This window comes from Alexandromys fortis, unplaced genomic scaffold, assembly GCF_014885135.2.
Source record: "Alexandromys fortis isolate MF-2015 unplaced genomic scaffold, M_Fortis_MF-2015_v1.1 scaffold_46, whole genome shotgun sequence".
Classification (NCBI taxonomy): Eukaryota; Metazoa; Chordata; class Mammalia; order Rodentia; family Cricetidae; genus Alexandromys; species Alexandromys fortis.
The window spans coordinates 11,030,927-11,043,341 of record NW_026067919.1 but is presented as its reverse complement, the minus strand read 5'-3'; the positions used below and the strand labels follow the sequence as shown (position 1 = coordinate 11,043,341).

At 48.0% G+C, this 12,415-nt stretch overlaps 1 protein-coding gene across 4 annotated transcripts in view; it reads left to right on the top strand.

The window, feature by feature from the left end:
• Positions 1–12,415, top strand: part of Arhgap22 (Rho GTPase activating protein 22) — a 155,032-nt gene that overhangs the window by 50,411 nt on the left and 92,206 nt on the right. For all 4 annotated transcript variants that reach the window (XR_007591395.1, XM_050140736.1, XM_050140738.1 and 1 more), the window contains exon 2: positions 3,830–4,029. Coding sequence is in view for 3 of the 4 variants with exons in the window: in XM_050140736.1 (XP_049996693.1) it covers positions 3,830–4,029 (200 nt within the window). In the remaining variant the exon portion in view is untranslated. The remainder of the gene's footprint in view (positions 1–3,829; positions 4,030–12,415) is intronic.

Genomic DNA, 12,415 nt, shown 5'->3' with positions numbered 1-12,415 from the left:
TAGGTGACCTGAAAAGAAGAATTCAAGAGTGGACAGTGGAGATTAAGCCAACCCACCCATGACAGAGAATCCTCACTCACAGAGCCACCACCGCCTGCCGAGTCTTTAGTTAGACACATCAGGCAATCAAAACACAAAAATCCATGCATTAGATGTCTTAAACTTATTGAACTTGATTTTTAAAAAAGCTTTGGAGATGTACACATTGACACGTAGAAAAGAAATCTCAGCAATCATAGGAGCACACATGCTTTCATTTGGGCAAGGAAAGAGACCTAAGAAACTAAGACCTTCAGGCACGCGGGTCTCCCCATCAGTGATGAATCAGGTGTCTCCTGTGCGTAGTTGATCAAGCAGGGAGTCCCACTTGATCAACCATCTAGAGGAAGGGTACTAATACTGTCCTTTGCACCTCCTGAGTTCTGGAGTGTGACTCCTCAAAGTGTGATCTGCAGCACTCTTGGTCATGAGGAAAGTGGTGTGTCAATCACAGCCATACACGATTTTGAGGAAGCCGTATATAAAGGCACTTGAAGTGCCAAGAGCCATAGAGAGACCTCTTCTGTTATGCGGACCCACTGCTGGCTACTCAGACTCAGGAAACAAATTATCTGTGTAATCATTCACCCTCCTATTCCTTTTATCATGGTTATCATTGCCATGGCTACCAGTTGATATGCCAAGCACTCAGCAGGGCCTGATGATCACTCCTCCCCTGGGACAGTTTCTCCTCCTCCTCCTCCTCCTCCTCCTCCTCCTCCTCCTCCTCCTCCTCCTCCTCCTCCTCCTTCTCCTCATCCCACTTGCTCTGCAGCAGGCATTGTAAACCTGTACAGTCTAGAGTTGCTGACCTGTAGACTGAGGAGAAGTTCATAGTGCTGGCAGTGAGGTAAACCCAAGGCTTTGCCCAAAGTCTATATTTCTCCAACTAGACCCCATGGCATGATAGCTAATATCAATTGTCAACTTCTAGACTCACCTTGGAGACAAATCTCATGTCTGTAATGGAGTTTCTAGACTGGGAAGACCCATTCTAAACGTTGATAGAACCTTTCCACTGACTAGTGCCCTAGAGCTTGAACATAGAGGAAAAAGTAAGCTCAACCCCATCATCCGCCTCCTTCTGTACCTGGAGTGCAGGTGCAATGTGACAGCTGCCTCATGCTACTGTTGCCTTGGCTTCCCATGGCTGGACCCTCAACTGTATACTAAAGTAAACTTTCCTTCCTTAAGTTGCTTTCACCAAGGACTTCGTCACAGCAAAAAAATGGTAACTAATATAGAAACTTGGTACCAGGAGTGAGGCTGTAATACAAAAACTTGGTACCAGGAGTGGGGCTCTTGCTGTGATAAACTTTACCATGTGGTTTTTAGGTGTTTGAACTAGAAAATCCCTAATGTGCTGTGAGAAGGGTTTGATGAGTCACTCTGGTGAGTGAGGAGAAGGACAGAATGCTGCGAGAATCATAAACAATGTGTTTTGGAGGAGAATAGGTCTTTTGGGAGCTGCAAGTCATTAAGAACATATTCTGGAAAACCATCTAGCTGCAACCTTCCCATAGCCTGAGAATGTCAGTGATGCTGAATGCAAAAGTGATGGACTGATTTGTGATTTGGTGAGGAAATTCTAGACAGTATAGCATGCAGGATGTGTCATGGCTACTACTCACTGCTCTTCCCTGGGTTTACAGCGAAAGACAACAACAAGTGGAGAGAAAACAAGTACAAAAAGATGTGCTGATTGGCAAGGAAAGGAGAAAATGTAAAGTTGCAGACATGGTAGGAGCTGAAGAAGTAGCTATAATTGTTGAAGAGATTATCACCATTAAAGAGAAATCTATGTCTCTGAATTAGAACAATATGAAAGTTTCCCTAAGGATAAGAACCCATAGATCAGAGGCTTTGTTTTCTGAAATCCAAATTAATTTCAGAGGGGAGCCGAAACTGAGAATGTCACTTGAGGGATGGTTCCATATGGCCGCTGAAGCCAGACAATGTATGGTGGGAGTCATAGTTTTTGCAGTGAGGCCCTGAGGGTCCATTGTGTGAACCTGTAAAGGTAAAGTCTTGTTGAAATGAGACTCAGGGTTTTGGAGATATTAGGGCCACAAGAGATCTTCCAAGGAAAAATGCAAGCGCAGACTGGAGCTGGCCCGAGAGAGCCACAGCAGCGCTCCAGGTGCAATGCTTCCCTTACTCTTTAGTGCCTCGATGATTCGTTTTGAGTCCCAGGGATGGACATGGAGCTGCAGAATCTGATGTTTGTCCTGCTGTATTTTGGTCTCGCTATGGTTCATTGATTTTAATTAAGCACAGGACATGGAAGTGCCAAGAGGTGGCCTAAAGGAGCTCCTTTCCTCCAGACATGATCTTTCTTACCTCCGTTGTAGAGAAACAATCCAATTTCTGCTTGATAGTCTAGATTAACCGCCCTTCCTAACTCTTATTCCTTCCTTAGGCTGTTGGCCTAAGGACATCCAGAATCTCAAAGTGGCTAGGGTAAAGTCTGAGTTTCCAGTTCAATGGAATGTTATGTCTCCTGGCAGGAGTGCTCCCTGTTCTGGAACCAAAACTTCTAGGCCAGCAGAACTTAAGGTCTCTAGGGAAAGTGGGTCACTAGAGGTGATCATGAGTGGAACACTATTCCCTTTTCCACCCCTCGATTCCTGGCGATGGGAGAAACAACATGCTATAGTGGATGCTGATTCGAAGCATATACTGCCGAGCCCTGCCCTAGCCCTCCAGGCTACTGCCACATAACTGGCACTGTAACTGGCTGTAACTGCGTCTTCAAAAGGCCGTTCCATTTTTCTATCAGAGCAGCTGCTTCAGGACCGTAGAAACATGGCCAGACCGGTGGATTCTATGATCAAGGGCACACTGCCACACTTCTCTGGCTGTGACTTGAGTTTCCTGGTCCGAAGCTATATCGTGTGGACTATCATGACTGTGGATAAGGATTTCTATAAGTCCATGGGTGTTATGTGGCAGAAACATTACGTATAGGAAAGGCAAATCCATAACCAGACAGATTAGTGTCTTTAAACAGTGATCAGGGTTAAGTGTGTTGATTCTGTATCATGCAGCATAGGGCCAGGCCCAGCAGCCAGATGGGAGCAGGATGCAGATCCATCTGAAATACAAACACAACATGTTCATCCGTGTGCCCGGTGCTGCTGGAAGACAGTGGTGGCTGTGTTGTGGGAAGGAGCAAGGCTGTGCTGCTCCCAACCACCAATTTCTCTTTAGTTTCTCTGGAAAAGCACACTGTGTGGGGTCATCGTTCTCCCTTAGTGTAGGAGGTCAGCATAGGGATGGCCGCATTCCTTGCTCAGTCAAAGCACTGCTGAGACAAGGCTTGCAAGGTCAGTACCAATGGCCAAGAGATGGCTCTTTTGAATTCAGTCTTAAAGGCTGCGTCGGACATCACCAGCAGCCAGAGCCAAGATCTGAATGGGAGAGAAACGCAAAACAAAATGTCTGCACTAGTAGAGTAGTGATGTGGAGGATAAGGACCTTTGGTCCCTGGGTGAGACTTATCCATGAGGAATAAACCCAGAGAAGTGGAGACTTCTGGATCCCAGTGGCAGAGGGGAAACTCATGAAGGAAGGCTGTATGCCTCCCTGCAAGTACATAAACCCATGCTGCTTCTGAAGTGTTCTGGCATATGCCCCGGAAATCCAAGCGGAAAGTGGAAATCCAACTTGTCTTGACATTCTGGGCCCCAGGCCTTGGTCCCGGGGTAGCCTGGGATCCAGTGGGGAGCAGATGGGAGCTGCAAGGCTGACCTAGATCTCTCCACACTCACTGTGTGTTCTTGGCTTCCAGCTCGCTCCAAGAGCCTGGTGATGGGGGAACAGAACCGAAGCCCGGGGAGGCCCCTGGCCCCCCACAAGCTGGGCCCTGTACTCAAGGCCGGCTGGCTGAAGAAGCAGAGGAGCATCATGAAGAACTGGCAGCAGCGATGGTTCGTGCTGCGTGGTGACCAGCTCTTCTATTACAAAGACAAAGATGAGAGCAAGCCCCAGGTAAGGCGTGAAGGTCCTGCGTCCCGTGGGCATTGTACCGGGACAGCAAGGCGGGGTGTGGGCGCTAAGCTTTGAGTGTGAGTGCAAGCAAGGACAGTACTCAAGTTTGTCTTACCCCCGTGCATGCTCCCATATCACAGCTTGTTTTTCTAAAGCACACTCCCAACTTCTGAGATGAAAATGGTTTCTTTTAACATTGGCAGAGTACATCCCCACCTAGCTTAAGAAGCGGCACTTCCCGTCTTCCGCTCAGCGGCTTAGCGCTTGCGACAAAGACATGCGTGCACATATTTCATTCTCATTATCCAGGAAAATGGGCTCCAGACAAATCTAACCTGACACTGAAATCTGAATCCTTGTGTGACTCGACGTCTGCAGTCTCTGCCTCAAATAGGGGTATTCCCTGTACTACTGGGGACCTCCCCATTCGGGTGATCCACTCAGACCAGCCTCAATTCACTCACGGGGAAGGAGGCCTGTGGACAACCTGGTTCAGGTTTAAGCATCCAGCATTCAGTGGGCTAAGTCTGGCCCTTAGTTATAGAATTGCTGTGCAATTAGATTCCAGTATCATCCCTGCCATGTAGGTACTATTGTTCTATTTTGCAAATAAAACCTAAGTTGAAAAAAAGAGTGACTGCCCCAACCCTACAGGGAGCACACTAGAGGGACTTCCGATCCCTTTCAGATCTGCTGAACTCACGACTTCGCTTTCCTCCTGTGTGAAACTGGACTGATGAGATCAGGAATTCCCATTTTGGACTAGAGCCGCCTTCATCCTGTTCACTGTAGTTTGGGCTTCCCTCATGAGTTTGTCCATTTGTGCTGTTACCTATGTGGCCATCTTCCTCAAGCAGTTCTAATCATTTATGTATTTATTTTTATTGTATAATTTGCATGACGTAAATGGCACCATAGTATCCATTGTTAAGACATATAATTCAGTGGATTAAGCTCATTCGCATTACCATGCAATACATTTCATTTTGAGTGCAGATATATTTCAGAAAGGCAAGCTAACGTAACTACCACAGAATAGAAACCATGAGTGGAGGTAACCATTGGAATACATGAGGTGAAGCCACCAAGTGACTGACTTGTAGCCAGCTCCTTCCATTACTGCAGGCTGTGGGACGAAGCCTCCCTCTGCCCTGTTTCTATTCAAGCTAGTGTTGGGGACACAGAAAAGATACAAGCAAGCCAAACGGACACTTCTGACATTCTCAGACTGTTCAACACAGGTGTGACAGAACTTGGCAGCCTCCTGCACCCAAATTCACATCTTGCTTCATGGACCATTTGGTCTTTCCCATGCTGCGGGACCACTGAGACATGCACAGTCTCCTGTATACCCAGGCCCTGTGACTTCTGGCTTTGAATGAAGATTTCTGAGTGTCCTTTCCAACTTGGAGCATTGATGGGGGTATGGATTGGCACGTGTTATCATCCCTTCTGTATTTTTCCCCAGGGAATTTAGTAGCTGTCCCACACTATCTGCAGGAGTAGTTCCAGAACCCTCCATCAGTGTTCAAATCCCTGTGTACAATGATGTATTTATTCACATGTAGCCTTTGTATCCCCTCCCACAAACTTGAAACCATCTCCAGGTTGCTTATAATACCTGGGGCAATCTAAACATAAGCAGTTGTTATGCGGTCTTGTCTAGCAGTTCATGACAAGAAGACACAATTTGCCCATGTTCAGTCTAGATATAACCAGAAATATTAATGATCCATAGAGGTTCAATGCATGGGTGCAGAGGCCATGGCTGCAGACTCCTGGCTTGACCTCTTGCAAGGATTAGATGGCTCCAGTCCTGCAGGCCCAGCTGTCTGCAGAGCACCCTGCTTTGGTGTCTGTGTGACCCAGCTGTGATGAGGCCATGCCCAATAGATGAAGCCACTAGCTGCTCTTTACCAGAAGTTCACCGTTGTACACCGGACTCCTGTTGTCACCCCCTGCTCGACTCAACCTGCCTTGCTTCCTTTGGAAGTTGTTCATTGTGATGTCGCATGATGCTAGGTGCTGGCAGCCCTGAGGGTCCCCTCACTTGTGTGAATATGTAGTAGACCAGGGATCCCTACCTCCAATCAGACGGCTCTAGAGCACGTCTCTCCCAGATTTCTCATTGCTGCCATCTATCCAGACCTTGACAGTTTCTAGTGAGAGCAGCTAATCAAACGACAGTAACTACATCCCCCATTCACTGGTCTGGATGCATAAGGGTATCGTAGCCCTTAGACCAACCCCAGGTCAGTGCAGGTCCTTTATCTCCAGGGAGAACGGCACATCTGTGAAATAAGCCAACATACCCCAACAGGTACCAGTCTCTGCTCCAGACTCCTCTTGTGACTTTCTGTGTCTGTGGACCTTTCCAGGATACTGGGACCTAACTGACGTTCCATAACCAACTCTGACTCCCGGAGCAGCCTTGCTGTACAAGTTCCTAATCGCAAGGCCACTATTAGTCCAGTATGAGATTTAGCTTCTACAGTGTGATCTCCAACTGCTGTCACAGCCAACCCACAGATCCCTATCTAATTTCATGAAGTATGCGTAATAGACTAATTCTCAGTATCTGGTTCCCATAAAATACGCCCTGCTCACTGTTCACAGTGACAGCCCGGCCCAGCAGTCTGTCCCTCTCCGTGGAGAGCCTGAGCCAGCTGTTGTAATTGTCAGGAAAGGGTACATGCAACCGCCTGTGATACTGCCCAGAGCTCAGATAAGCATCAGTCATAGCCCTTGTTCCCTTGTTCCCTCTCAAAGCCTTTATCTCTTCTCCTTTGTCCCGCCTAGGCCAGGAGGGCCAGCAACTGGTAGCACAGAGATGAGGCAGGTGGCTCGCATGAGCTCAGACATAAAAGGCCAAGCAGGGGTGCTTTCCAGAGCCCTACGTCTGCCCTCATCCCTCCAGCCTTCCCCAGAACATGCTCCGGGCTTTCTAGTCAGCAGACTCTGCACTTTCACCAGGGAAGGGGTCCAGGACTTTATCATTTGTCTTTTTTGAGTTGTAATTTCAACTTTTGCTCGAAATGTTTTCTCATGGCATGAAGCTTCCTCGTGCGCTTTGTTGTCCAGCTCTGTGCGTTTCCATACCTTGGAGACTCACTTTAGTGATCTCAGGCCTTAACCTGTGTGTCTCTTGGCACTGAGCAGCGATGGACCAGAATGGAAATAGCAAGTACAAGACAGTAAAACGGTAGCGCCAGAGAAAGAGTCCAAAGCAAGCCACGGGACAGCAAGAGTAGGTGCTGACATTTTAGCACTCATAATAAACAAGAATAAACTAGAATTATCGGCTTCTTAAAAGACAGGAAGTTTGGGGAGATTGGGCCTAAAAATGAGAAGCAAAAATAAGCAAAAGAATGGGGGGAGGGTGGGAGGACAGGCAGCGGTGGCGCACGCCTTAAATCCCAGCACTTGGGAGGCAGAGGCAGGTGGATCTCTGTGAGTTTGAGGCTTGCTTGGTCTACAAGGTGAGTTCCAGGACAGCTAGGACTGTTACACAGAGAAATCCTGTCTTGAAGAAGAAAAAAATGGGGGAAGTCTACACCAGGACCTTTGAACAAAAAAGGAAGCAGACTGAGCAGGGTCCCTGAAACCAGGACCTGAGGTGGGGGACACACACATCAAAATTCCTTCCTAATTATTGAAAAATGAAGTAAAATCCAACCTTCTAGGTAAGGGCAGCAGATTTAGAAAATCAAGTTTGACTGTTTCAACTCCCTAACAAGTTACAACAATGGTCATAGTTAAGACGAGGGACACAGCCTCCGATGCTGTGCAGACTGGCCAGAGGCAGCTGGTGTGTTTGACTGACCTGGATCCCAGGCAGGGCTGAGGGCTGCACAGGAGTCCGAGACTAGCAGAACAGGCCTGTCCCAACCGGCTGGAACTGGCAACACTGGATGTAGACCAAGAGGAGCAAAGACCAAGAGCCAAGGTTGAGAGTCAGCTTCAAAAGCTGTCAGAGGATTAGGGTGGCAGCTCAGTCCGGTGCTGTGATGACCTGAGTTCAATCCCCAGCACCCACATAGGAAGCAGGTGGGTCCCAGCATTTGCTAGGCAGCCAATGTAGCTGAATCAGGTCACCAGCTCCAGGTTCAGTGAGAGACTGTCTCAAAAAAAATTCACTTCACACTTAGCTTTCAGGGCCTTCTGGTTAGGAGCAGCCTCCTCCCTGATCCAGAGAGGAAGATGAAGAACTTCCGGGGCTTGCGAGGACAGTGGCCCAGGTGGAACACATCAAACTTCCAGGACTTTAGCCTCTTAGCAGTAAAGGCCAAGATGGCAAAAGAAACTCAGACGAAAACAGGAAGAGGGAGGAGGAGGAAAATGAGAAAGGCTGGGAGAAGGAGAAGGTATCAGCCATAGAAACAGAAAAGCCAGAGGGGAGAAGCTCCATATTTAAAATTCTTTACCAGGCCTGGTAGTATAGGCCTGAATTCCTAGCTGCTCTGGAAGCTATGGCCAGTGTATCACAAGTTCAAGGCCAGCATGAACAACTTAGTGAACCCCTTTTCAAGGGGATGCAGCTCAGGGAGGAATACTAACCAGCCTGTGCCAGGCTCTGAGCTCAATCCCTAGCACATCTGAACAACAGAGAACTGTCCCTCACTTCCTCTGAGAAAGACTGTGAACTCGGAGGAGACAGAGAACAAAACCTTCCCTAGGAGGTCAGAAGTGAGACTTCCAACTTGGGACACCTAGAAGAGGAAAAAAAATGACAAAAGCGTGACAGACAAACCATCTGATCAGGAGCTCTGGAGAGAGAAAAGGGAGAGGATGTGTCCTCAGAGGAATACTGCCATGAGCCAGCTTCTCACTGCTGGAGTGCGCGCAGGGTGGGGCTGATGAAGCAGACAGCGCTAGGGAGGTAAGGAAGGGGGAAGAACGGGAGGAGACTAGAGGCACAGTCTCGGGTCTCAGCTGTGCTTGGAATCCTCCAGATAATGGCTAAAACACTGTGCCAAGATGTAGTAACATAAACATGGTATTTGGGAAAAGAAAGAAAATCCCATTTAAGAGACTGAAAGTGCTGATCCTGACAGTGGCGGAGGAGGAATGAATTGCTGTCTTGTGGCAGGCATGGTGGAGAACTATTTTAATCCTTGAGTAACTTTGCTCTTAGAAGTCAGTGAAATAAAACTGAAATGATTAGTACGGAGTTTGAAAATACAAATAAGCTAGATTGGTAAGGCTGGGAGTGGACCTGGGCTGGGAGGACAGCGGACCTGGGCTGGGAGGACAGCGGACATGGGAGGGAGCTGGGAGGACAGCGGACATGGGCTGGGAGGACAGCGGACATGGGCTGGGAGGACAGTGGCCACTGAGATTTCTGTGTCATGTTATAATTTCTCACAGCGGTCTGTCCACTCACATCCACCTTTTTAATGACTTTTAACTTAACCAATTAGAGAAAACAATGAAAATCAAAGAAAAGAATGGAACAGAGCCACAGGCCTAAGTGATCTTCAGATAATTAGAAAGGGGTGGTAAGAGACTAGACACGTCACCGGGACCACCAAGGACCACCGAGTCACACGATGGGCTCTGAAGAGCATGTCTTGACCTAATGTTGGTGCTCAGAAGTAGCCATGGACAGTGTGTGTGGGGGAGTCTACCTCAGGGAGAGCCAGGAGGTCAGAGCATGAGGTTAGTCACACAGAGAACAGAAGCAGCAGCTTATTAGCCAGAAATCAGATATGGCTCGACCTGGGAGCAGGGCCTTCATTCTGTCCCTGTGTTGGGGAATCCACTGTGGTTGAGGACCTCACACTCCATCACCAGGGAAGTCATTCTCAGCAGCATAGGCAGGAACTGGAGGGTACAGACCGGAGGTGGGGGCGGGGCAGGAAGCCCTGCTTGCCCTGGAGAGAGGGCCTGTGGGTACTGGAAATAGCAGGGCAGAGTGTGGGAGGCTGTGGCATTTGAGGGACACCAGCATGGCTCAGGCAGCTGCAGGTTCTGCTCAGGACATCTGAGAAGCCATTTTCAAGCAGGCTGGGTTTCTGTTTTTGCCTCTTTGTTTGTTTTGTTTTCTTTCCTCTTTTCCAGGATAATAAGTGGCAGGAGGCTGAGCAGTAAGGAGCAGTAGAAAATTGATTTAAAGTTTGATTTAATTTAGCACAAAAGCCTGGAGTTGAGAGAAGACAAGATGGATGGGAAACAGGGGCTCTAGTGGGAGTGAGCTTTAACACAATCAGAAATCTTTAAGGAAACTAATAAGACGAAACACGCCAAAATGAAACAAAACTCCCACAACAAGCAAACAAGGAGTTCATTTTGTGTTGGCCAGCGCCATGGAGCCTGCCCTGGAGTGTGGCTGGTATTCCCAATGGTACTCCGTTGGAGAAAATTCATTTTTCCTTTCCTGGAAGTATCAGTTGCAAATAGCTTCTTGTCTTGTGTCCACTTTCCCCTCTCAGAGCTGGAACCTTCCTCTGGCTTGAGCCTGCTCAGGTCCTGTGTGTGCGGCCACAGTCTCTGTGCCACAAACTCATTTTAAAAGACACAAAAAATCTTTATTTTTTTTAATTATATTGCAATATTAATTATGTGTTAGGTATAGTAAACTAAGTATATTATTCAATTGGAGTAAGAAATATTTACAAAACAGGGAACCTTATGTGGGGGTTGGGATGGTCATCCAATTCCATAGTTTGAAAGTCATAAGGAACTTCCAATATATAAGCAGTGTCCGGCTTCCCTGGGGCCAACATTGACCAAGCTTTTCAACACAAAGCCATTGGGAACCCCTCCCTCCCACCTCACCTCAAACACGGGAACATTTCAAATTCAGGTGAGGGATGTGGGGGCATGGCTTCTTGCCTAGGCTGACGGGTGCCCCGAAAGCATCTAAAAGCCGGAACAACTTCAGTGAGAACTGGGCTTGGCAGAGAGAGACCTTTCATCTCAGCCAAAGGCATCCACAGCGGGAGCCAGGGAGGGAGCACTTTGCTATCTGACTTGAAGCCAGTTTATACACAACTAGTTTTCTTATGAAGGCTAGGACCACCTGCTGGGACCACCGTGGGTTGGGTCCTCCTCCATCAGTTAACAGTCAAGACAGTCCCCCCGCCCAGACATGCTTACAGACCAGTCTGATCTAGACAGTTGCTCAGCTAAGAGGGTTTATACCCTCACCCTACTTCCTGCTCCCCATCTATGCTTCCTGTGAGTGGGTGGAAAGTATGATCAGCCAGCTTCCAGCTCCAACCACTGCACCACACTCCCCTCACCATGGTAGACTCTCTATCTCTCTGTATCTGTAAGCCCAAAGAAATCCTTTCCTGCCTAAGTGAACCGCATCCAATGAAGCTTTAATAAGTCAGCCAACAGAAAGGGATTCATGACAGGCAGGTGCCCCTGACCTTGCCTCTGTCATGTTATTGGTGTGATGGACAGCACTGAAAGCCAGTGATTCTGTGGGCCATCAGGCCAGGTCCCCAGCTGAGCTTTGTCCACTTACTCTGGCTCTCCCAGTTCCATGCTCTACAGTCTCCAAGGCTGACCACCTGCATTCTTCCCTTCCCTGCACACATGCATGTTCACATGCATGCTCTGTAGTCTCCAAGGCTGACCACCTGCATTCTCCCCTTCCCTGGATACATGCCCTGCTTTCTGCAGCAAGTTGATGGCATCTCCCCTCCTCTTGAATACAAGCTGGGCTTGTGACTAGTTGACCACTAGAATGACCCGGAAGTGATGCTGCATGCATTCCAGTCCCCACCCCTAAGAAGCTAAACTGTGCACTTGTCTGGACAGATCACAGCAGGACAGGGGCAGTATGGAGGGAGAGAACTCCCAGCCTGTCACTGCCAGTTGACAGAGATGCCCCTTGCAGCTCTGCAAACTCATTATTCGTTCCTTTGGTTTTCAAGTGTCATAAATGGCATGCCGCATCAGTGATTGAAAGAGTAGGTTCTAGAAACACTCTATTTTCTTGGAGTTGTAGCCCCAGTACTTTCCTCCTTGCTCTACATGACATCAGTTTTCCCATATGGCTAGAAGAGGATCTGCACATTTTGCAGGTCTTGGAAAGTGGGCATAATCATTTCTTAACTGTTGTGGTTATTCGCTGGTGTAGAACAAAGAACCCTCAAACTTAGTGGCCTGGAAAGAAAGAATTATGATTCTGTATCAGGGCTCGGGAAAGTTTTGCTCCACAGGGCGTGGTATAGGGTCACTCACACAGCTGCATAGCAGGCAGCTGCCTGGGGCAGAAGATTCATGGCCAGCCTGAGCTACAGAGTGGGATTATATCTTAAAGATAGATAGATAGATAGATAGATAGATAGATAGATAGATAGATAGATAGATAGATAGATAGATAGATAGATACATACATACATACATACATACATACATACATACATACATA